Raw genomic sequence first — 25,993 nt, 5'->3', positions numbered from 1 at the left:
TTTGGTAATGCGAACCTCCAAGACAAAGAATTCATTCAGTCTCTCGACCCGTCTCCTTTTTAGCTCTGTGACTGTGATTAAGTGAGTCCTTGGATGCTCTAAATGGCTTCCTCCCTTTGATAGAGAGAAAGAGCCTCTTACTCTGTTGACTTGGCAATCTCTTGCAACTTGCTCCTGCCTAATTTTGATTTTGTGTCTAACGTGCATGCCTTTTGGGCTTTTCTTTATACCCAGTCTGGGATTAGCTTTTTATTTCATCAAAGATACCTTCACTTCTTTTTCACTCTGGCCTTTTAGCTGTGCTGAAGTTTCTCTCTCCCCTCTCTCTCTCCAGCCCTCTTTCAAAATATAAGTGCTTGGGAGCACTTATCTCTGAAGTAACAGGTAAAGGACTCTTCCCCTCACCCCGGATTTTCAAACTAGCCTCCAGATATCTTGCATGCTGTTTACTTTTTGAACCCTTTTTTTCCCTCCCTCAATGATGCCTGGTTTTGTCATAGCTTCTTACTCTAAAATGGGCGGTGGGGCGGGGGGGGGGGGGGAATCCATGCATTGTGTTTTGCACTTTTCTTTTCCTCCCCCGATGAGTTGCTGAATTGCACAGGGCTGTGCTCCCCATCACATACTCTCTATCCTGTTCCTCAGTGCCTGAGTTCTGTATACCACTCAGGATCAAGGCCAGGGCATCTCAGGCCCTTGTTCTCCCCTCCCTCCTTGCACACTCCTCCTCCCCCAACGTAAAAACACTTGTTCAGGAAGCATTTTTTGTCTCTCCAAACTTTGCCTACACATCCTGGCAAGTAAGTATTATGGTGATTAATTTTCCTTTTCTCACTCATGTCCATAAATCTTAGGCACAATTGTGAGGCATAATGGAGAGAAATCTATGGTCCCAGTCTAAAACCTGGTAGAGGAAGACCTGTTTGACAGAAATAGCAAAGAAATAAAGCAAGTAGAAGGAGGTGATCAGGTAATAAACTGACAGACGCTCTGAGGTCAATATACTCTCTCTCATCAGCAACATCAAAAAATCAGCACTTAAATGCACCACAATTGTGCAGGGAGCTGTCATTTCCATCTTTGTTCTCCCTTCCTTTGATGTGATAGGGAACGAATTCCCTTCATCTCAGGGTGAGTGGTTTTTTTTTTTTTTTTCTGTTTTTTTGACACACATTTATTCTTAGATATTCTAAATTTCTGAATCATCCACCTTTATCTTATAGAGCAGAGTGTTCTTTCAACAAAATGATTGGCTAGTGAGAAAGAACTGATCATTTGTCAGCATAGTGCAGTTAACATGGTACGTACTCAAGACATGCGTTTGCTTTTTTTAAAGTAAGATGCTTATTTAAGTAAGTAAATAGGAGTGTCTTATTTCAACCTTTTGTATTTGTGAGTGCAGGAGTCTTAGAATGCAAATGCTTCATACTTTACATGTAAGAATACTTAGATATTGATGCAGAGTTGATTCCTCAAAATATTAGGCTAGGCTGTTGCTGGTATTTCACCCTTTTGACCTGAAATAACGGCAGCTTCATATGAATCAACCTTTCTTCTTCTTATTATTTTTAATCTCCCAACAGTATACCAGAGTCATTTTAAAACTAAAGGAAAGGTTCTCTAACCTGTAATCCCAAAGTGATATTGCTGTAGCCTGAATTTTTACCAAGGGACAGTCTGTGTTTTGGCTAAATAAAGCTAAATTCCTGTTTTTCTGTAATTTTTAGAAATAATGGTTCCTAAGCCTAATAATAGTACCTGTAGTAGTAGTAGCAGCAGTAATAATCACAACAGGAAAATACTCTTCCTTTAACTAAATATAGTTGAACCCCAAGGTATAGAAAGGATCCCCCTTCTGAGAAATATACAGCCATTCCTTGGGGTGGGGGGTTTATGGTTACAAGATCCCCCAGAAAACCAAAATCCACAACACATCCTGGCACATCGTTCCATATGCTTTAACTCATCTGTAGATTATTTATAATACCTAACACAATGTAAATATTCTATAAATCGTTGCTGGACATTGAGTGGGCTTCAGCTATTGAAATGGCCTTTCCTCACTACATTGAAATCTATTCCAGAATATGATTGAAAATCTTGAACTGTGGCAATGCAGAAACTGAAGCTCCAATACTTTGGCCACCTGATGTGAAGAGCTGACCCATTGGAAAACACCCTGATGCTGGGAAAGATTGAGGGCAGGAGAGAAGGGGGCAACAGAGGATGAGATGGTTGGATGGCATCACGGACTCAATGGACATGAGTTTGGGCAAGCTCTGGGAGATGGTGAAGGACAGGGAAGCCTGGCGTGCTGCAGTCCTTGGGGTCACAAAGAGTCAGACACGACTTAGCGAATGAACAACAACAATGCATGTGCTCCTGTAACGTTGGCTGTAGTTTGGGATCATGCTACCTTGACTCAGAACGTAAGGTTAAATAGATTTTATTTTTCAAGTGAAAAGTAAAAATAAAATCTTTCAAGTGCACAATTTATGGTTCAATGAAAAGGGACAAAGAAAGCTATTTTCTGTTCATTATTTCTAGTTACCAATACTCATTTAAGTACACTAAAATGTTTTCTAATTCAAACAGATAAGCACAGTGTTATCTTTAAAAGAGGTGGACATTTAATGTCACTTGGCATTTGTTTTCATCCTCAAAGACAGTTTTAAAAATTGTCTCTTGGGTTACTGTGGGATCCGGAAAAACTATGAACTTGCACAAATATATGTGTGTCTGCAAGGAGAAGGTTACTTTAGTTTTATTTTTCTTTGAAGTACCTTTAAGTATCTTCTTAAAATATATCCTGAACCACATACCATTGTTCGTTCTTCACATAGGATAAAACATCTTCAAGGAGAGGAGCCAAAAACAAGTATATTAAAGTGACATACTCTTTTCTGGCATATGATACTGGGTCCTTGAATTTTCCAAAGGAGACTGTATTTATTGCCCTTCTTTTCTAAGAGGAGCCATTTTAATAATTTTGCTATCACTTCAAAGACTTTTCACAATAATTATAGTCAATAATTGCAGTAGTAATGCAGTATGCCGTCTGCAGGCTCTGTGTAATGGAAACTAAAGAGAAAAACACGTCCCTCTGCTTGATGGGAGTTGCCGTGAACTTGAGGCCCTGGTGCCAGATTGCCAGTAGCATCAGCTTTAGGTGGCCCTCCCAGTCCTCAGCCCTGGGTCCTCTAGCAGTTTCCTTTTCTTTGTCTTTCCCTGGACCCATTTCTCTTTAGTTCTTGCTGTCTCTCTCTCCCTCCCCCTGCCACCAGCACCTCCCCCATCCCCCTAAGCTGATAGGTCACCTTCTCAGACTGGAGGAGTAATCGGAACTTCTTTGGGATCAGATATTTGACCAGATCATTTGCTTTATGAGTGAGTAGTTGGCCCATGGCCCCAAAGATTGAAGGAAAGCAAGTTGGATATTGAAATAATGAAACAGATGCTTATGCTCCCATTGCTCCAAGCCGTGGAAAGCTGTTTGATGATTTGAATTTGTGAACAGCAGGCCTCCAGACTGTGTCCTGGCCAGATTCAGGTTCTGATGCTCTGGTGGCTCTCTCAGGTCCTGTGACAGGGGCTCCAATGGCAGCTCTAGGGCAGGAACCTTCCTGTCTTCTTTGAGGCTCAAACCAGAATGGCCTCTCTCCTTTTATCCCCACCCAAAGCGAAAAATGGGAACAGGAAACCCCATTATACCTAGTTTTCTGACAGTTCTATAGGAAACAGGGCCAGGCCACCTCCAATATACTAGTTGCTTTCTGGAACATTCATATCTATCTCTGTGGCCTTGGATCTGGCAGGCCTATATCTGAGGATGGTCAGGAATTGAATAGGCCTGTGGGGACTTGAACACAGAGCAAACGACTGGTTTTTCTCTTTTCCTTGTCACTTGCTGGCGAGGGCAATCACTTTTCCATCTTTTCTGTAAGGAAGTAAATTTTTGTTTGTGTCATAAATAAGTAATCATGTTAATCCGTTAATTTAGTGCCCAAGATCTGCCCTTATTTTTCCCTTCTCTGTGATACTTAAACCAGAGGAAAATGGTAGGTGACTGGCATGGCAGCCCAGCCGAAAAATTTCCTAATTGATACCTTACATTTAAGTACCTTTTTATTGGAGTTTCAGAGCCCAGAACAAACAGGGATTTTTCCTAGCATAGTAGAGAGAAATTGTGGACTATCTCAGTTCCTTTGCTGTTTGGTGCGTCAGTCACTTGAGGGCATAGAAGCTCCTCTCCTGAGACCACAGCAGCAAAACTTGAATGGGGTGTCACACCAGTGATTTACTGACTGTTGGATATTAAGTTTAGGGAAGTTCATCATCAAGGGATCAGGTTTAGATTCACAGACTTTTCAAAAATCAAAGCATGAACATTGTCTGAAAGATGGGGTTTTAAAATTAATTTGAGTGGTTAGTGACCTGATTTGGCAAGCCGAATAGCTAAAGCATTTGTGTGAAGCTTTTCCTTTGTGGATTTTGCTTTATTGACCAAGAAAGGCAGCAGAACTATATCCTTCAGGAATTTGCTCATTGCAAGATTTTGCTTTGAGTCTAAACTAATATCTTCTGTTACTGTTGAGGACTCAAAAAAAAATGGTCACAGCGTATCTGGCAATGTATTATATATGAATATGTAACTTTCTCCCAGCTTGTCCAAAGGACCTACTATAAGGCACATCTCTTGAAACCTCAGTGTAAGATGCATGAGTTGTGGATTTACCTGGGATAGAATCACCTCTTCTCCTGTCTTTTGAACTTGAGTTGTTTCGAGATAAGATCAGAAGACCACAGAGATCTTTTGGGGAGGGGATGGAGGAGTGGAGTAATTCAGAATATACAGTAAGAGGGAGAGAGAAAAAGCCTATAGAACAGCAATAAAGTCCACGTCAGATAATCTTGTCATTTTCAAGAGGGTGGAGCCCAAGCATTTTTGCCTTCTCTGCACTGAGTGGCATCTAGCATGTAAGACACACTGGGTGAAAATACTAGATTAAGCACCCCAAATTTTTTGTGTTGCCAAATTGAGCCAAAAGTTAGTTTTGGAGAAGTGAATTAATACTTTGATATAGACTTGGGAAAATTTTTAGGACAGGGTTTCATCTCTTGAGGTGGACTGGTTGAAGTAGTAAACACACTGAATTTTCTAATTCTAATGAACAAACAAAATATAATTGATCAACAAGTCTGAGCCTAAAGGAGAGATTCTGAAAAGTGAGATTGGGGATTGGATGGTGTCGAGGAGACAGTCATTAGAATAAATAGGGAGATGGCCATTAAATCCCAGTTAGACCTGGGATGCCTCACTTATAAAGACAAGCAGGTAGAAGATATAATAAAGAATGGGACCATGGAAAGTTAAGCAAATTTAATCTTCTAGGAAGGCCAAGATCATTTCTATAAGTGGAGTCTCTGCTTGACTAATGACCTTGTGTTTTACCAGAGACTAAAGCATATGTGGATGAAGGGAAACCAGTGAACTTGATCTATCTAGGCTTTCAAAAAGCTTCTCTTGGGATTGCACGGCAAGCCAAGGCAACGTAAAGTAACTGGCATCACCATACAATTGTGAGACTGTTTCACCAACTTCTACGACTGGCTTAGAGACAGGATGCAGAGGGTGAGGGATAAGTCAAGTCTCTGTATAGCTACATTAAAGTGGCATTCTCTCCAAAATTAGGATGGAGAAAATTTTGCGTAAAACTCTAGTAAATGGCCTAGGAAAGGAAGTGTACTTTACTTTTGGCAACAAAATGGTAATGAATTCCAGGGGTCTGTCCCAGGGGTGGCAGGCCCAGGTGTTAGGATACTTGATAATGGTGAAGAGAGCTTTTTTGAGGGTTGGGGAAAACCCTCAAAACGAGGGCTCTGCCTTTCTTCCATCTGTCTGTGCTAAGATGTGCTGAGGCTGAGTTTTTCTCTCATGTTATAAAAATGAACCCCTATTGAACTGTGGTCCATGGACGTGGGCATCTGTAGTGTTGTTCAGTCGCTCAGGCATGTCTGACTCTTTGCGACCCCATGGACTGCAGCTTGCCAGGCTTCCCTGTCCATCACCATCTCCTGGAGCTTGCTCAAACTCATGTTCATTGAGTTGGTGATGCTATCCAACCATCTCATCCTCTGTCAGCCCCTTCTCCTCCTGCCCTCAGTCTTTTCCAGCATCAGGGTCTTTTCCAATGAGTTGGCTCTTCATACCAGGTAGCCAAAGTATTGGAGCTTCAGCATCAGTCTTTCCAATGAATATTCAGGGTTGATTTCCTTTAGCATTGATGGGTTTGATCTCCTTGCTGTCCAAGAGACTCTCAAGAGTCTTCTCCAGTATCACAGTCTGAAAGCATCAATTCTGTATTAGGGTAACCTGTAACTTACTGTGACCCTTAACAAGAATTTTGTGGAAGTGGATTTTAAGGGTTGTAATGAAGTGCAAACTAATCTATTTCATTGATATCTGGCTAGAATTTTCAGTGTATTTATTTATTTATTTGCCTGCATCAGGTCTTAGTTGTGGCATGTGGGATCAGTTTTCCTGGCCAGGGATTGAACCTGGCCCCCCTTCACTGGGGAAAGTCTCCTGGCTAGAATTTTAAAGACTGGTTCATGTGGCTTGAAATCTGTTGTTAGAGAATCATTTCTCTTTATGTGAGTCAGTGAACTTTGTTATCATTCAAAGTAAAAGCATTCTAAATAGCCATTTGGAGAAATATCTTTGGGAGAATTCCTAAGGAATGACCATTTTGTTCTTTAGGTATATTTTCACTAGAAAGCAGATTCACTGAAAACCTATTCTCACACTATTCCGGAGAGAGGAATTTTAGGTATGTCTTGAAAGGGGGTGAGTAAAGAGAAGCTTAGGAGGGTTTTTATTTTTCTAGTTACCAAAGCTGAAAAGAAGCATGGAAAAAAAGAGAGAAAATAATGTTAAAAATATTCATGACCCACACAACCTGTAACATGTCTATAAAACAAAAGGTATTAATATTTGTATTAGATCAAGTGTCTGGTATTGATAAGCCTCCCCACCAACTACATTTTTTAAAATAAACTTTTAATTTTGTATTGGGGTATAGCTGATCAGGGTTTCCCAGGTGGCTCTAGTGGTAAAGAATCCACCTGCCAGTGCAGGAGACAAAAGAGACATGGGTTCAATCCTGGGTCCAGAAGATCCCTGGAGGGGAGAGCATGGCAACCCACTCCAGTATTCTTGCCTGGAGAATCCCATGTTTCTGGCGGGCTACACAGGAGCCTGGCGGGCTACACAGTCTATAGTGTCGCACAGAGTTGTATACGACTGAAGCGACTTAGTGTGCATGCGCGCGCGCGCACACACACACACACACAGCTGATCAACAAACAATGTTGTGATAGTTTCAGGTGAACAGAGAAGGGACTCAGTCATATATATACATGTATCCATTCTCCCCCAAACCCCGTTCCCATCCAGGTCGCCACATAACATTGAGTGCTATACAGTAGGTAATTGTTGGTTATCCATTTTACATATAGCAGTGTGTACCTGTCCATCCCAAACTGCCTAACTATCCATTCCCCCCATCTTTCCCGCCAGCAACCATAAGTTCAGTCTCTAAGTCTGAGTCTCTTTCTGTTTTGTAAGTAAGTTCATTTGTATCATTTCTTTTTAGATCCCACCATATAAGGGATGCCCACCAACTGCCTTTTTCTCCGACACATGGAATAAAGTTGGTGCCCAGATGTTGACCCTTTCTCATCTTGCTGTGAAACCTCAATGGCTGTGGCAGATTATTTTAGAATGAGGCTCTTGGGGGTTTCTTTAGAGATGAGTGGGAAATAATAAGGAAAATAGCTCCCTATTAGAAGTGTGGTGTTCAATCAGCCCCTGGGAGGAGGGGGAAAGGAACATAGCCAGTGTTTTTTCTGAGGATGCCTTCTTCCTTGCCTTTCTCTGAGGTCTGATGTGCTTGCCTGCAGGAAACTGCTCACAGAGACCATCTTAAGACTTACACTAGGGGTGCAGAGAAAGGACAAAATGTTGGTGGCCAGCATGGCCCCATCCTGAGAATCCCATCCTGAGACTCCTCTGAGCCTGGTCTTAGAGATGTCTGAGACCTTTGAACTGTCTTAGAAATGGCCCTCCCGAGGCCTTGGTCTACCAGGAATTCGGACACATGGTGTGGGTACATAGGTTCCATAAAGAAGTACCACTGGGCACCAAAGAAAAAAATGTTGTAGCCAGTAGTGTTTCCTCTCTAGGCTACTTTTTATTTGTAGTTGAATATGAAATAGACATATTTGGTCTCAGGCATTCTGTTAAATGATGAGCCCAATGGAAATCATAGATTAGTATTTGCAAGAAACTCTGAAATGCTACCCTTGGTATGTGCACCTGACTCATTGACATGAAAGTTCTTTGTTACTTGCAAAACGAGTGAGAGACCTTCTTTTCCTGCCTCCTGCTCCCCCTCCCCTGATCCAAGATCCCCAATACATTTCAGTGAGCCTTTTATTAGAAACGACTGTTTATGTGGTATTTACTGGATCCTCAGAATTGTTGAAGAGATTTGGGTTAATTGCCAGTATTATTATTCCTGTTGAGTCCTAGATCTGGATGAAGTGGTTGGAAATGTGCAAAATAGATGCAGTCACTCTGGCTGCTCTAAAGTAATGGTAACATAGGTCAAAGTATGCATTTCAGGCCATTCACTCAGTTTGGTTGATGTGCCTTACTTTAGTAAACCTTTGGTACAGTTAAAATGGGGTTTTTAGATTGTCGGATAAAACCTTAGGTTCATAATTTGCTTATCAGTATAAAGCAATAAAAAGCCCTGCTTGATTTCAATCTGGAGTGGGTTTTAAAGCTGTTGCAAGCTCCCTGAAATGAAGTGTGGAGTTTGAAAGTAGCAACCCTAACTCTTCCAACTACCCTTACATGAAGTATTCTTAGAAAAATATAATAAAACTGACGTTTGAAATGTATGTGTTTCTGATTGGCCTTCTAGAGTACCTTGCAGGATTAGTGGACCTAAAAATAATTGGCAGCTAAGCCCTCCAGAGCTATATTTTGGCAAGGTTTTGCAAAATGCTCACTAGCTGCATTTCTCCTACTGATTGGTAGGTGATCTCAAATCATACATGTCCATAATGACTATAATTTATGTGCTTTATTATTAAGGTTTAGGCCGAGTGACTTCAGGCTTTGGATGTGCACAGCGCTTTACTTGCGGCCATTTCACTGCTGCTTTGCAAGGGAGGAAGGATGGATTAATAGATACATTCCCCCACCCCCCTGGGATCATTAAAACCTTTAGAGATTTTGTTTCTTTGTTCCCATGAAGCAGAGCATTGTATATTCCTCCTGGGGTTCTTAGGTAGCCTGGAGGGGCTGGAGTTATACAGCAACCTGTGTTTTAGCTCACTTTGTGGCTCCATGAATTTAGATCGAGAAAGGGAACAGAAACTATTTTGGTAACCCTTGAGACCAATGGCTAGGAATTGTTTACTTCAGAACAAATAAAAATTAGGAAAAGAGTAAAGTAGCAATTGAGGGATTAGGAAAATTACCCCAGCAAATAATAGCTTGATGTGATTCCCCAATATTAGGATTAAATCAAGTGTTTGATGTAATACTGATGAAAGGCAACTCCCCCACATATTTATCCTTTTTACTTTGAAAACTGAAGCTTGCTTTTTAAAAAAAAAAAAAAAAAGAAAAAAACTTTATCCTAGAAGTGTTAGATTTACAGAATTTGGGAAGATAGAGCCCAGAGTTTTCCTGTACCCCACATCCAGTTTCTCCCATTATTAACATCATATGTTTCTGTGGTATCTTGACACAATCGATAAACCAATATTGATGCATTATTAACAAGCAGCAGATTTTTTACATTAATGGTTTCATTGAGATATGATTTATTACCCAAACAATTCACCCATTTAAAGTATACAATGGCTTTTAATATACTCACAGAATTGTGTTTATTACCAACATCAATTAGAACATTTTCATTATCCCAGAGAGAAATCATACCTTGAAGCTTTAACCCCTTCCTTCTCACCCCTGACCGCCACCATCCCACCTCAGCTCCATGCAACCACTTTCTGTCTCTATAGATTGACCTAGGCTGGACATTTCACATAAATGGCATCATACAATATATGGACTTTTGCAAGTGGCTCATTCACTTAATATAGTATTTTCAAGAGTTCACCATATTGAAACACATTTCAGAACTTCTTTCCTTCTTGTGGCTGAATAATATTTCATTGTTCAGATACATCCCATTGTGTTTATCCATCCGTTGTGGGACATTTGGCTATTATGAATAATGCTGCTATTAACATTTGCATGTAAGTCTTTGTATTATTGCACTGTATTCATAATGTTTCCTTCTTTACAAAGGGCTCAGCCTCCAGGGGGTAAGTGATTTTTCCTAGAGCTTACAGTGAATCATGTAGGTCTGAGATTCATACCCATATTTCCCTATATCAGTCTTCTTATCCCCAGACTACCATTAGACCTGAAGAATGAAAGACTCAGATAGTATCAAGTATTTGGAGGTTTTTAAAATTCACTTCTTTAAAACTGCTTGTCAAGAGCTAAGTTTTCATAAGCCTCACCAAGGAGGTGAAAGAATTATACACTGAGAAATATAAAACATTAGTAAAGGAAATTGAAGATGATTCAAGGAATTGGAAAGATATTCCATGCTCTTGGATTTAAAAAATTAATGTTGTTAAACTGGCCAAAAAGCGATCTATAGATTTAATGCAATCACTATCAAATTACCCATGAAATTTTTCACAGAACTAGAACAAATAATCTTAAAATTTATATGGAAGCACAAAAGATCCAGAATTGCCAGTGGAATTCTGAGGAAAATGCACAAAGCAGGAGGCATAACCCTTTCACACTTCAGACAATTCTACAAAGCTACACCTATCAAAACAGTGTGGTATTGGCACAAAAGCAGACATCTAGATCAGTGGAGCAGAATAGAGAGCCTGGAAATAAACCCACACACTTAGAGACAATTAATCTTCAACAAGGGAGGCAAGAATACACAGTGGGGAAAAGATTCTCTTCAGTGGTGCTGGGGAAGTTGGGCAGTACATTGTAAATCAGTGAAGCTAGAATACACTCTTAAAATATACACAAAAATGACAAGATACCATAAAACGCCTGTAAGAAAATATAGGCAAAAGATTGTCTGTCATAAATTGTGCCATTGTTAGATCACTCTACCAAGGCAATAGAAATAAAGAAAAACACACGGGACCTAATCAAATTTACAAGCTTTTGCACAGCAAAAGAAACCATAAACAAAACAAAAAGACAACCTACAGACTGGGATGTAATATTTGCAAATGATGCAACCTACAAGGGCCTAATTTTCAAAATATACAAATACCTCCCACAATTCAATAACAAAACCCCCAAACAACCAAAGTTTTTTAAAAATGGACAATACCTAAATAGACATTTCTTCAAAGAAGATATACAGATGGCCAATATGTACATGAAAAGGTAGTCCACATTGCTAATTATTGGGTAAATGCAAATCAAAATTACAATGAGGTCTCACCCCACACCAGTCAGAATGGCCATCATCAAAAAATCTACAAACAATAAATGCTGGAGAGGGTGTGGAGAAAAGGGAACCCTCCTACACTATTGGTGGGAATGTAAATTGTTATAGCTACTATGGAGAATAGTATGAGGGTTCCTCAAAAAACTAAAAAAACTACCATATGACCCAGCACACCTACTCCTGGGCATATATTCAGAAAAGATTAAAAACTCCTAAAATGATACATGCACCCCAATGTTTATTGCACCATTATTTACAATAGCCAAGACATGGAAGCAAAGTGAGCATCAATAGACTGTTGGTTTAAGAAGTTGTGGTATTTATATATAATGAAATATTACTCAGCCATTAAAAAGAATGAAGCAATGCCATTAGCCACAAATGGACCTAGAGATTAACACACTAAGCCAGAAAGAGAAAGATAAATACCATATGATGTCACTTATATGTGGAGTCTTAATACAGTACACATGAACATATCTATGAAACAAAAAGAGACACAGATGGAGAACAAACTTGTTACATTCAAGGGGGAAGGAAGGACTGGGAATTTGGGATTAGCAGATGTGAACTATTATATGTAAAATGGATAAATAACAAGGTTGTTCCCTATATTGCACAGGGAACTATATTCAGTGTCCTGTGATAAATTATAATGGAAAAGAATATACATGTATGTTTGAGTGTGTGTGTGTGTGTGTATAACTGAGTAACTTTGCTCAATAGCAGAAATTAAAAAGAACATTGTAAATTAACCATACTTCAGTAAAATTAATAAAGCAAAAACCCAGAAACAAAGCTGAGTTTTCTCCAAATTCCTTTCTGCCTGAAAGGCTTTTGCAAAATCAGAACCTCTTACATTGGCAGTTTTTCTAAGGACTTTCCAGTCAGTTCTTCTCAAATGCCCCTCACTGCAATGCTCACCCTTAGGGTGCAGTTTGTATATTTGTTATTTACCAAAGGCATTTGGTTTGCATTTTGAGTAAAATCAGTTGGGCATCAGAGAATGTCTGCCTTCCAAATTGTGCTGGCGCAGGCAAGCCTGCGTTTTCTGCATTGTGTCCCATACACTGGCTGCTGTTTCCTCCATTTAGGACTCTGACAGAGGAATCCTGAATAGACGTATTCTGTCTCCTACAGGTACAGAAAGCTGACACCCTAGTAGTAATTACAAGTATTCCTGTATAACCATCTCCCTCCAAATGTGTGAGAATCTGAGAGACCTTTTCTTGCCTTCTAGTTGGAGTTCAAAATGAAATTACAATTAGCAGTACTTAGGTTTGTAGTAAATAGGCTGGGAACTGGCTAAGAAACTCACCACCATTTTTAACATTTTAATATAACATTTGGGTTATGAGTAACTAGAAGTAAATGGACGTTAGCTGCACCTCATCTGTACATCAGAGCCAGCTTTGGTGGGAGGAGTAAATGAAATAAAATGAGAAAGCCCAGTTCTGCAGATTGCCCGCTGCAGAGCCATGTTAAAGGATGGACTGGATTCCTCATATTCAATGCCTGCTTCTTTAACCATTGATTTGAAGTGCTACAGGGGAAAAAAAAAAAAAGAGCCAATCCACACTCTGCAGGATTGAGTAGTAATTTATTGTGATTGTCTTTGTTCAGCTTTGAAAAACGAAGGCATTGATATTAGGACTAAGGAGAAATTACATCGAGCTGGTGTGATTGAAAAAAGTTTGGCTCTTTCGAGTGATTTTTTTGTTTTTAATGCCGCAGAGTTAGGCTTTAAAAGCACGCTTCATTGACTCTCATCCAAGCCTCTGAGGACAAGGCTAAGGGACCTTTTTTCTTTTGAGGGCCACTGACCCACAAAGAAAAAAACCTAATCAAGGGCCATGTACAAAAAGCAACTTAATTTAGGTGCTTCCTTAGAAATCCATAAAGCCTTCAATACACCTGCTTTTGAACTTACGAACAGGGAACTCTCAACAAGTATAACAAATACAAAAAGTCCTCCAGTTTCTCATTATGTGCTGTTAAAAGAGGCGGAGTGGGTTAAGAGAGAATAGGATGAGAAGAGTGAAAAGGGGTGAAAAGGTAAGGGACCCGAAGAAGGCTATGAAGAACTCAGCCAGGGTCCCAGGAGCAGGAGGTTGAGTTAGGGACGTAGAGGAGGCAAATGACGGTTGTAGATCATAACCATGTTTACTCGAACTGTTGGATGAACTAAGACTCCCAAGGCTTCCGTGGCCCTAATGCTTCAGGCTTTGAAGCTAGAATTCTTCAGAAAGGGCGTGTGTCAGAAGCTCCTCACATGCCCTCACCCCCGGCCCAGCAGTGGCTGTTGTCTACCTGTCGACACTGGATCCTGTTGTGCCTGTCCTCTGCTCTTTCAGCCTAAAGACCCAATTGTGACATCCTTCTTAAATGAGAAGTACATAGGATCACCAAGTTCAGAGGAGATCTCCAGAAACAAAAGGCATTTCTCATTCAGACCCAGCATTGTAGAAGCAACCTCCAACAAAGTGGAATGTCTTTCATCGATACGTATGGCCTGGCTTTGAATCATAGAAATTGTTTTTTGGTGTTAAAGTAGAACTATTTATGTTTTAAAAATCAAACGAGTTGCTTGAGTTCTTACCAGTGTGCAGGGCCATAATTTCTTCTTCAGATGCACCAAGACTTGTCCCTTTTCCTCCCTTTGAACTTCTCATCAGCCAAAACTGGTTATGGCACCAAATCCCTAGTAGCCCAAGTATGGTTTGGGATTTAATTCACAAGTGTGTCTTGGACAGGGCTTCTGGCAAGAATGTCACATTACATTTTCAAGTAACACTTTTTAGAAATGCAGACAGATTATGTGGTGTAGTCAGGGCTCAAATGAGCAGAAGTGGCTCTGTGATGATTTTTAGCCTGTGAAAATCTTAAAAAGTAGCTACTCTCTTATTATAATTCATTTATGTAGTTTTGTACATCCTAAGTTCTCATTGTATTTCAGTTCATTTTCTATGTGGGGTATGAGTGTGATATGGATTTCTTTTTAAACACAGTTACAGCAAGTACTGTAACTTGTAGTTGCTGTAGTAGTTGGGGACCTTCGCATTATTTTTTGCATGAAGATTGTGTTGAGGGAGGAATCCTCCACCCTGAAACCAGGAGACAACTGGGTATCTCTCTGCTAATTAGATGTCTCAGTACCAAAAGACCTGCTGTGAACTTGATAAGCCAGTGAGGAGGCAGTTTTGTTTTTGGTTGGTAACAAGGTGTTTCCAGAAAACTGGGCTTCTTCCACTAATGAGATCTAAGATGTTCGGCAACCTCACAGCTCTAAACTCGCTCACATCCTTCCTTAGCCCCCACCCGACCCCATCCCCACCCCAAAGATTTCAAAATGGCAAAAGAAGCATTTTTTAGTTTCTGGATGAGGAAGTTATTTGAAGATTGTTTCCCTTCTCTTCTTCTTTAAATAGCCCTTTACTGCTGCAAACCCATTTTTGTCTGGCAGTAACACTCTCCCTACTTTTTAATTGCCAGGAAGGAAGAATGATCAGGAATATATCTGATTATGTAATTATTTGCATCTGTGCAGTTGACAACACTAGTGTTAGTCAAATAAATTGCCAACACCATGTAATCTAAAGTCTGCCCCTGCCACAAGGCTACTTTGCCATCTGTCCGAGGTGAAGACTTACTTCTTCTAAGCACCCACAGCCAAGAAGCAGCAGTGGTCAGCTCCTGGCCCAGTTCATGTCCATGATTAGTGCTGTTACACAGATTTTACTCTCCATTCCTCATCCCTTGATTTATTATTCACACTTAACCATTGAAAGGTTCATATGTCTTCAGCATACGCCTTCCTGAGTTCCTGAGGCCTTAGGTCTTTTCAGAACCCTTTTGTCTATCATGGAACATGAACTGCAACAACAGGAGGAACAGTGAAGGTAGATCCTTGTAAACATCAGTAGAAAATTATACAAGGGTACCTATACTAAACAATTAATATTGGCAGAACTAATGTGATGGTACCTGGTAGGATTATTTTTGAGTGGTGCTGTATCTCTTGGTCATTATGAGAGAGAGGCATGGTCTGTTCGAAGGGTAAATTTTGGTCTGTGACAGAGGAGGAACAAGGCGGGAGTGAAGTTTGGGGTTTATAAAAAAGCAGCTTTCTAGACTCTGATGTCAAAACCACAAACAGAATGCTGTTGGTGTAGGGGAGGCAGATGGTTTGTGCATTGAGCTGCTATGAAGTGAATGTGTCTTGGACATTTTCCTTGACTCTGAGCTACCTGAAGATTACGTTTATTGAGAGCCATTAGTCTATTTGGATGAATGAGTGACTATACCACACACAGTCATAAAGTCAATCTTCTAGTGTCTTAACACCTGTACAGAAGATGCTGGACAAGAAAATCTTGACATCTGGGCTTTTGCAGGAATATCACAGACAGATAAAGCCAAGCATGGGCACCTAAATCAACCTCTTCCCTCTTGAACTTGATGACTTATGGTGGAGATTGATTGTTGTTCATTTTATCTTCCAGGTGATCATTTGAAAATCTGTCTCCAGGGTTATACCTGCTGCTCTCAAGAGATGGAGGAGAAGTACAGCCTACAAAGTAAGGAGGATTTCAAAAGTGTGGTCAGCGAACAGTGCAATCATTTACAAGCTGTCTTTGCCTCCCGCTACAAGAAGTTTGATGGTATGTATTAGAACTTTGGTCTCAGTAAGTGTAGTCATTTGCTTATTTATTTATTTATTTTTCGCCATGTTGCTTGTAGGATCTTATTTCCCTGACCAGGCATTGAACCTGGACCACGGCAGCAAAGTGCTGAGTCCTAACCACTGGATGGCCAGGGAACTCCCTTGAATTCATTTTATACCTTTTAGTCAAGTCACATCCATGAGCTGCCAGTGAAATTTGTACAGTTGCTTCTCCCTGAGCGCCCTTCTCTCAGTGCTCGTTTTCTCTCAAGATGCTCTCCTTCCTGGGTCCCAGGGGCAAGTGAGCCTTACAGCTTTAGTGCTAGAATCCTTCCAGATACACTAGGATCTGTATGGTCTGGTAGCCATTATGGAAATATGGTCACAAGAAGCCAAGGAAGAGATTAAAGTAGTTTAAATGCTTTCGTTTATTTTCGTTTATTCAATAGTGTTGTTGACGCAAGTCACTTAAAAAAAACTTTCTAATAAAAAACAGGCATTTGAAAACGTAGCCAAAATAGCCATAGATATTCTGCAGATGCTGGACTTCAAATTTAATTTCAAAATGGCTCCCCCAAAGCCAACCAGAATTCCTAGAAACCCTGTAGAACACAGGAATAAAGCTCAGCTCTCGAGTGTCCATCCAGCGGCAACCCAGAGATAGCTCCTGGGCTCTAGTCTTCAGTATACTGGGCTCCATCCAGAGCCTCATTTTAGCTGGAGCTTCAGTAGCTCAGATGGTAAAGAATCTGCCTGCAGTGCAGGAGACCTGGGTTTGATCCCTGAGTTGGGAAATCCCCTGGAGTAGGACATGGCAGCCCACTCCAGTGTCCTGCCTGGAGAATCCCCGTAGACAGAGGAGCCTGGTGGGCTGTAGTCCATGGGGTCGCAAAGAGCTGGACACAACTGAGTGACTAACACTTTCAGTTTCACACTTGGTCTATCTATGTGACACTTGATCTTAGCCAAAAGGCCAAGAAGCAATGGTCTATCCATGTTAAAGTCACAAACAAACCCATTTCATAATGTCCCCTGTGCCAAATACGGATTCTCAGATGCACACTTCATCTTTTCAGAGTGAAGAAATAGCCAATCTGAGTTAGATGAGACTTCAACATATCTGAAGCAATGTAATAGATAACAGACTTTCAAAACTAGAGTTATGTGGTCCCAAACACCTCAGGATTCCTTTCTCTGGTGCTGTTCACTCAATCTGAAGATTGTTGTGAAGTAGATTTAATTTTAATAGAAATGATTTCCTTTGTGCCTGTTGTAAAGGCCATTCTAATTACATAGTACCTTTGAAGCATGCTTTTCCTGACATTCTGTGTGGTGAAGAAGTACAAGGCAAATTTTCAAGATGTGAAATGTCTTTGAGCATTTCTGCAAAGGGCTCATTACCATGGTGAGAAGTGGGACTAAATTAGATTTGATCTAGCTGATAAGGCAGCCCCCAGTTAGAACAGGTTGTATTTCAAATGTTGGCTTTGAGATTCGTTATTTGAAACTGATAACTGATTTAATAAGTGTTAGTAGGTTCCCAGGCTACATGACAAATGGATAATTAAACTGTAATGTAGGTGAACTAAATTTTTCTATGTACCAATTTTTGTGCCACTTTCCCCAACACTTTGTATGAGGAATTATGCTTAGTCTGTATCTCCTTTCTCTAAATAGATGGAAATAATTTATATATTTCTGTATCCTGTTGACACCACGTGGAGATGAGTGTTATTGGCAAAAGACATCATTAGACCACCTGTGTCTCCTGGTCACTAAATTTATCAGTATGATCATTGAAAAGAATGGTATTCCCTTGACTATGGCATTTCCCATTCAAGACAATAACTGAGAAAAACTTAGGAAGATAGTCAGATGCTCATCTTTCAAAACATGAGATGCTGATAATTAAAAATTACTACTTGGGGGTTTACTAATGGGACTTAAAAGGAAAAATTCCAGCTCTTTAGAAGTGGCTAGAGAAGGCAGTGGCACCCCACTCCAGTACTCTTGCCTGGAAAATCCCATGGATGGAGGAGCCTGGTAGGCTGCAGTCCATGGGGTCGCTAAGAGTCGGACACGACTGAGTGACTTCACATTCACTTTTCACTTTCATGCATTGGAGAAGGAAATGGCAACCCACTCCAGTGTTGTTTCCTGGAGAATCCCAGGGACGGGGGAGCCTGGTGGGCTGCCGTCTATGGGGTCACACAGAGTCGGACACGACTGAAGTGACTTAGCAGCAGCAGCCTGTTTGTAGCCTGCTGGAGTGGAGATGAAGCTGTTAACTTCCAAGGTCACCACCTCCAGATCACCCCATTTCTTATTAGACATGTGTCCTCCTGGTGTGGAGCACAGACATAGTGATTTCTCTTGCCGATGGGCCTGCTGGTTTTCCTGTTCTCTCCCCTTCACATTCCCCATGGTTTTATAGCATAATTCGTATGACTCCAGTGTGTAGTTTTTAAAAAGCCATACAAAGAAACTTTATCAGTAAGTGTTAACATATGTTTTTTAAAAAGGTAGAGAAAAACAGTTTCTCTTGCCCATCCCTACCAGGCTTCACCTTCAATATATGTGTTTAGCACTGTTTCTTTATCAGTTTCAAAACTGGCCATGAAAAATTATTATGAAACTCCAGCTTGTTTTTTCTGACTTCACATTAGACTATGGCATAGACAATAAAGGTAGGCAGCATAGATTTAAATTATTTTGAAGGTGTAGTAGCTAAAATGTGTTTGACCTGCAAATCAGAACAGAGCTTGGATATTTTGCTTCCCCCCCACCCCCAAGTTAGGTTTTCTGAGACAATTAACTGCTTCTATATGGTAAAAATTGAATGGTAGCCAAGAAACAATCATCCTCTGGTGGGTGCTGCATTTATTGATTGATTTTTAAGGTTGGCAATTATGACCTGCCAGTACTCCACCAGGCCTAAAGATTATGTTGAGTGAAGTTGTACAGGGGCTGTTGTGACTCTCAGAAATTCAAGGGTGGGGTGATTTGGTCACCACCTTTGTAAAAGCCAAACCAAGGGTTATTGATGTGAATGGAAGGCAGGAAATTGAGCAGAGTAACAAGATGGCAACTGGAGAGAGAAAATGGGGCAGCAAGGTGGCACAAAGAAGGCTAGCGATAAGTACTGAGAAAACAGTGAGGGACACATGGGAACAGAGGAGGTCAGACTACTTCAAAGAAGCATCTTTGGCCATCTCCAAGCTTATAGTATACATTCAAAGTGGCTATCCTGAGCTCAGGCAACTTCCTCTATCATCAAAACCTCAGTCATGTTTATGAGATACCATGTTTTTCTAAGGCAGGAACAAGTACTTTTTTTTAAAATAAAATTTCAAATAAAAACAAGGTTTTTTGAGGCTTTTCAGGAATTCCCCCTTTTTAACCAGAAAGCATCCCATTATCATACTGCCTCAATGAGCTCTGGGCAGAGTCCGAGCGCCAGCTCTGGTGTTTTGGAATCAGTTAGTCCCCTTATCTCTAAGGTCCATTGTTCTACACGTTTAATTTTCTGTTCTTTGCACCTGTACAGTGTATAAACCAGTTTTTAAGTTGTGAAACACGTGTGTGTTTTGAGACCCGACTGAAGTATAGAACTTCCTTAGGCATCAGTCCCCCCAACCACACCTCTCATTCTCAGATATCCCATATATTAAAGCCATACCTCTGAATTTAGGACTCACTTTTGTATTCTCCTATACTTTAATCTACTCTTTGACTTACAATGTTCAATACCAAAAATCTTCTATCCTGGGCTAGAGACATGGAGCCAGACAGAGTTAGCTGCTCCCCCTCTTGGTCAGTTCTGGGAATTTTTCTTTCTTTCTTTCTTTTTTTGAAGTATAGAACTGCTAATTAACATAGCTGAATCAGTTGTCTCATAAATATGCTAATCAGATACTCCGTTCAGGGGGCTTTGAAAGAATTGCTTGGCAAAAGGACTAGAAATAATAGAAGTAGGGCATAATCCGTGTTTGGGGACCACAACATAAAGACCCGCCCCCAAATGTCACATTTTGTGAGGCTAGTTGTTTTTAAAAGAATCAGAGCTAAATCAAACAACCCAAATAGATTAAGAAGATTAGAGCTGCCATGTTAAGTGTATTTCCAAGTGACATAGTAAAAATGATGGTAACAACCACAAAGATAGATTCTTGCTTACAGACTCTCTAAATCAAATTATTTGCACGTTGTTTTGCAGGTTCAAAAAGACTTTTTAAGGAAATTGCAGTGTTGTCCGACGGTAGTCCATTGGGGAAACTGCTTTCATTTGCCATTGTGGGAGCAAATGTAGCAACTTTGGGCAGGAGGTGGAGCCTACGGAGTTATCAGCCTGCTTCTGCTGTGAACCCACTGTGACCTGGGGCAATTAACTGGTCTCAGTTTTCCCATCCATAAAATGAAGGGGTTGAGTTGGATGCTCTCTAAAGACCCTTTCAATTCTACAAATTCTGTGAATCTTCTAAACATGTGACCAGACCAGCTGCTTCAGTGAAAGGTCTTACAAGATGTTAATTAGGCGTCTGCATGGTCCCCTCTATTTTCCTCCTATCATTTCTTAACCCTCTGCTACTTTCACCAGGTCTTTGAAAACCCTCTCATGGGCCTGAAGCTTGTTAACTCGAATAATAGTAGAAATGTTCTGAATTAGCTTAAAACGCACATAAAAGAAATAATTGTCTGTCCCATCTATCTGAAGAGTGCTTCATGTCCTGCTTTTGTGAAATGATAGAAAACAAGAGGGCTGGAGAGCTTAAGTGAAGGGTGGCCACTCTTCAGATTGAGCCAAATTTGTGTTTTAATCACTGACTAAAAATTTTCCATGGTTCATCCTTGCCATTACTTCATTAGGCCAATAGGCAAAGCAGTGTGGAGATTCAGCGAGTTGAAGGCATTCGAATTCACATGCCCATGAAAAATATATAGCCAACTAAACTTCATGGCCATTAGCTAAGCTGAAATTTCTGGAATTTTCCTGACCCCTGACCATAAGTATTTTTCAACTGTATAGTTCTCTTACTGTCCTTTGCAAGGCCCTACCAACTTACTAAAGACTTCCTGGGTCTTTAGTTTAAGTCTTAGACATCCTTAAGATACATGTGTCATAGAAATGTGTAACATACACAAAACATAGTGTTGTTTTTAAGCCTTACCTCGGGTTTCATTCATTAAGATGTCTTTTTAAAATTTGTTGCTTCTTAAAACTTCTAGAAAAGCACAGCAGGCAAGATGTAGCCACAAAAAGTATAGAAAAAGACATGAGGCCTCTGGCTTTCCTGCAAATGCAGTGTTCCTTTCAGATCATACTGTGCTTGGAAAGCACTGCTACTCTGTGTTTTACAATTCTGTTTTCTTTCTTTTGTTTTTTCTCTCCATGCAAAAGAGACTGAAAAGCTGGGTATTTTTTCTAATTCTTTGATAATCTCCCTGTGAAACGTGACTAGAATGAGCCACTACCAGTTTACTGTAATCAAATCAAGAGCTCAGACAAAACGCACACGTTTCTGTATTGACAGAGGTTTTCTGCCTGTTGAGTTGTTATCTCAGGTGTGACCAATTGTGGCTGTGGCGTTGGCTCATTGAAAATCCTGTGCCGCTTTCAGCGCGCCCTGAGCACTCTCTCTTTGGGTCTCTGCTATTAGCTGTGGCTTCAAGAAGCAGCTGATCTGTTTGGAGGCAAGTAAATACACAGAAGAGCTTGAGCCAAACTGCTTTTATCTGTTTTTGTTGGTTCATTGTGCTTTGAGCCTGGGAGTTGAGAACCTTGTTGATCATCTCTGCTCACCCTTTTTTTCCATGCGTCTGTCTGTCCTGGCGAAGAAAAGGGCTTATTTGATCTAGCAGTTACTCTGATTGACGGAGAGAATTCCCAAGCCATTCAGGCCTTTCTTGTTCATTGTCCTGGCCCATCTCCACCTCTCTCTCTCTGTCTCTCTCATAATAAAGGGGACTCAAGCAGGGAGTGATACATGGGCACACCTTTTCTGTAGGTCACTTTGGCAGTATGTCAGATGTGTCACATAGGTTCATTCTTACCCTTTGATTCAATAATTCTGCTTCTAAGTATTGATCACCAGGAAAGAAAAATCTGCATACAGGTTTATGTACAGGAATGTGCAGCACAGTGTTATCTGTCATTAATGAAAAATAGGAAATCAGTCTAAACATCCCATAGTGATTACATTATGATTTGGCCATATAGTGTCATAGTATGCAGTTGCTAAAAATGATATTTCTGGAAGCCTTTTAATCAAATCGGAAGTGCTAACCATACAATGTTACATGAGAACAGGGTATAAATACAGTATGACTTCAACCGTGTGACAACACATTCCTTCATAGAAAAGACAGGAAAGAAATTCAATAAACCATTGTTGTTGTCTCTTAATGGTGGGATTATGGGTAATTTTTATTTTCTTCATACCTTGCCATATTTTCCACATTGCTACGACTTCAAAGGAATAGTTTGTAGGAAAAAACAGTATTTTTTAACAAAAAATGTAAGAACTGCTCTGGTGTTTTGCCACTTTTGGGTTATTTTCAGCATCATGATACTTACTGTAGACAATTAGGAAAAAGTAGAAAAAAATGCATTGAAGCATTTAAATTGGATGAATATGATAAGGGAAAAAGTCATTTTTGAAAGCATGAGGTGGATTACTTTTCTGATTATGTCACTGCAAAATTGGAGTGAGCAAAATTGGAGTGAACAAAATTGAGAATCATATTGAAAAACATCACGCTGATTCCCCAATACCCCACCATCACCACTGTATGCCTCATCCTTTTTTGCTCAGGTAGATAATGTATGTATGTACATAGAAATCAGAATCATAACTGATTATGCTACTCTGCATCCTCATTTTTCATTTTATATTAGATCATGAACAGATAGACTGTATATGAGGTTTGTGTATAAGGTCATATCATATAATAGATAGACGTGGAGGTTAGTATATGGAGCACTTGGAACAGTACTCGAGCCTCTTTCTTTTTTTTGTTGGAGGTTTCTTAAACCTGCCCCCATGGGCCATTCTCAGTGAGAAGGGATACAGCTGTGCTAAGGTGACTTGGCTAGCTGGTGCCGGGAGGATCATTACTAGAAATGGAACAAGGTCCAGGGGAAGGGCTTACAGCAGTGAGCCTTGTGTCCTGGGCCAAGTTGCCTGGGAGAGAGAAAGGAAAGGAGCTTTAGCATTCAACATGCATTAACTACTGAAAGCAACCTTGGGAAGAAAGGGCTGCTCCTACTGTGGCTGGATCCCCCAGCCCCTTTCATATGTTAACAGCCCCTAATAAGGGCCGCAGCTGGCAATGGCCTTGTCAGCCTAGGAGAGGTCCATTGTTGGGCGATAGCTGAGGAACATTAGTCAAGTACAAGTCCTTTTAGTGCACCATGCCCTCCCTAGCAGGCACTCCTGAGGAGGGACATTATGCCAAGCTGGAGGACAGTGCCTGTTAAAAACTTAACATGGATTTGGCCAGAAAAGCAAGACAGAGGAGATAGTCAGAAGCCCAAGTTTCAGTCTGCTTTGGTCAGTAAAATGCTTGTTTAATTTCCTCCCCCCTGCCTCCATTTATAGATGCCTGTGTTAGCTGTTCTTCATCAAATACTTAAGACCTTGGGTGAAAGCATGGATAGCTATAATTCTCTGAGTTTTCTTAACTGTGAGAAGTATGATTTGTAGCATTTACCAGGAGGTTTCTTTCTCAGGAATTTTGTGGATGTGGTAACTTACTGTTTGCACACCACACCAGGGCTGTGAAATAAGGCCTTTACAGTAAAGAGGAAATTAATCCTTATATGTAAAAGGCAGCTTCCTAATAACATAAATACAAGGGGGTAATTTATAGCACCAAGCAAATGGATTGAATAGAAAGGGCTCCCAGTCTCTTCAGGTCACGGGTTAATTCTAGAATGCATTCTAACTCATTAATCAATAGCCGGTCGATTGTTTATAAAGTAGTAACTAATGGCATTTAATAGCAGAACTGAAGGCCTTTTGACCCATTTCAAGAATTTTGAATGTTTATTTGATGCAAGACAAGTGGCAGTGGATAGAAGTTCCAAAAGCACATGATGTTCTTTTTGTAAAAGACAGGATATTTACATAAAAAACTTTTATATGGAAAAGTTTTGCCTTTTCACTCTGGTAGTTTTTCCCATCTTGAATGGGTACTACTGACAAGAAGAATAATCACCTTTACAAAAAGGAATAATCACATGGTAAAGCTGGAAAATAGTCCCAGTCTCTTAGCTCAACCCTTGCATTGAGCTGCTTCTGGCAAAGAACGTAGGTGAAATACATGGGGGTGGAGTATTGACCTACTGTTTCTGAATTCCTCATTTTCCTTTCCCTAATTCTTTGCCTTGATCTTTTTGTATTGGGTTAACCAAAAAATTTATTCAGGTCTCTCCATACTGTCTTACAGGAAAGCCTGAATGACGTTTTTGGCCAACGCAATATATATATATATATATATATATCTGTATGTGTGTGTATGCTATATATGATATTCTGTTGTAATATCATGTGTAATCTCTTCCTTGGATTTCTCCATCCCATGTTTTTCACTCAGGAGTTGCTCCACCCTTGTGGATGTCTGGGACATTTTACAGCATTGGAAGCTGCAGCCATTAAGCATCTTTATCTTTGGGTAAATTGCTCCCAGTTTTATAAGGTCTTGGGTCTTAACTGTTCTCCAGCAGCTTTGGCTTAATTTATGTTCACCCAAGATCGATAATATTTGACTCTGCCAAGAAAGATAAAAACCAGCCTTGAAAGTTTTTTTTTTTAATGATTGTATATATAAAGAAACTCTAAAGGTGACAGTATCATTTCATGTATCACGTATGGTGTGCATTTATTGAGCAGCTCTTATGCGTGAGGCATGATCCATAATGAGGGGAGCAGTGATAGTCCCATTTAATGGAGGAAGAAGCAACAGAGGCTCGGTGAGGTTTAGATCCTCTGTCCCATGAAGGTCACATAGCTCATAAATGAGAGGTCTCATGCCTTTCCCACTGTGTGATGCTGCTTTAGATCCTGGCATGTTACACTGTTTATTTCCATTGCTATGTTAAGTGGTCATTCATGAGCCCTAGGTGTAGCAGCTGTTTGATCCTTAGAACATAAACCCTTAAGCCCCCAAACTGAAAATTGAAAGAGAAATAAACCCTGATCAGAGACACCATATTTCAAATGCTTATAAACTGTCTCCTCTCTGATTCTTCTTTCAGACACCAATGGCATCACTTAAAACTGACTCCCTGAACAGCATTTTTCATGAACACAAGCAGTTCTTACAAGGGAGATCTGATTTCCAATTAATTCAGCTTCTGATTGTGGTGGAACTCTGGTTGACACTGCCCCTGACTGGTTCTGTTTTAGCCACCAACTGTCTTACAATTGGCTTTAGGCATAATGTTTATGAAGGAATGATTGCTAGGTATCTCAGGCCCACTCGGTTTTTCTTCGGGAGTTAAGATCTGATTTTGAATAATGGGGTATAAAGTAGAGATGAGCTTTGCAGCAATGAATGAAATTGCTATTGATGGCTGGGGACCGTGTCCTGAATGTCTAGTTTGTGTTCTGTACCCCACTGTAGAAGGAAATGTAGGAAGAGAGGGGGATGGGGATGTGAAGAAATCTACAAGAACATATGAGAGCTGCCAGTTTGGTAAGAGGAACAGATGCAAAAGCTTTCCTCCCCCCTTTTTTCCTTACAGCAAATT

The 25,993-nt window shown here is 40.4% G+C and overlaps 1 protein-coding gene across 1 annotated transcript in view; it reads left to right on the top strand.

Moving 5' to 3' along the window:
* GPC4 (glypican 4) overlaps positions 1-25,993 on the top strand; it is a 107,314-nt gene that overhangs the window by 55,773 nt on the left and 25,548 nt on the right. Inside the window, exon 2 of the mRNA XM_055565670.1 lies at positions 16,082-16,240. Coding sequence (XP_055421645.1) covers positions 16,082-16,240 — 159 coding nt within the window. The remainder of the gene's footprint in view (positions 1-16,081; positions 16,241-25,993) is intronic.

The sequence above is a fragment of the Bubalus kerabau genome, chromosome X (assembly GCF_029407905.1).
Source record: "Bubalus kerabau isolate K-KA32 ecotype Philippines breed swamp buffalo chromosome X, PCC_UOA_SB_1v2, whole genome shotgun sequence".
In the NCBI taxonomy this organism is placed as follows: Eukaryota; Metazoa; Chordata; class Mammalia; order Artiodactyla; family Bovidae; genus Bubalus; species Bubalus kerabau.
Note: the sequence above shows the minus strand (reverse complement) of the source record. Positions and strands in the feature narration are given on the sequence as shown.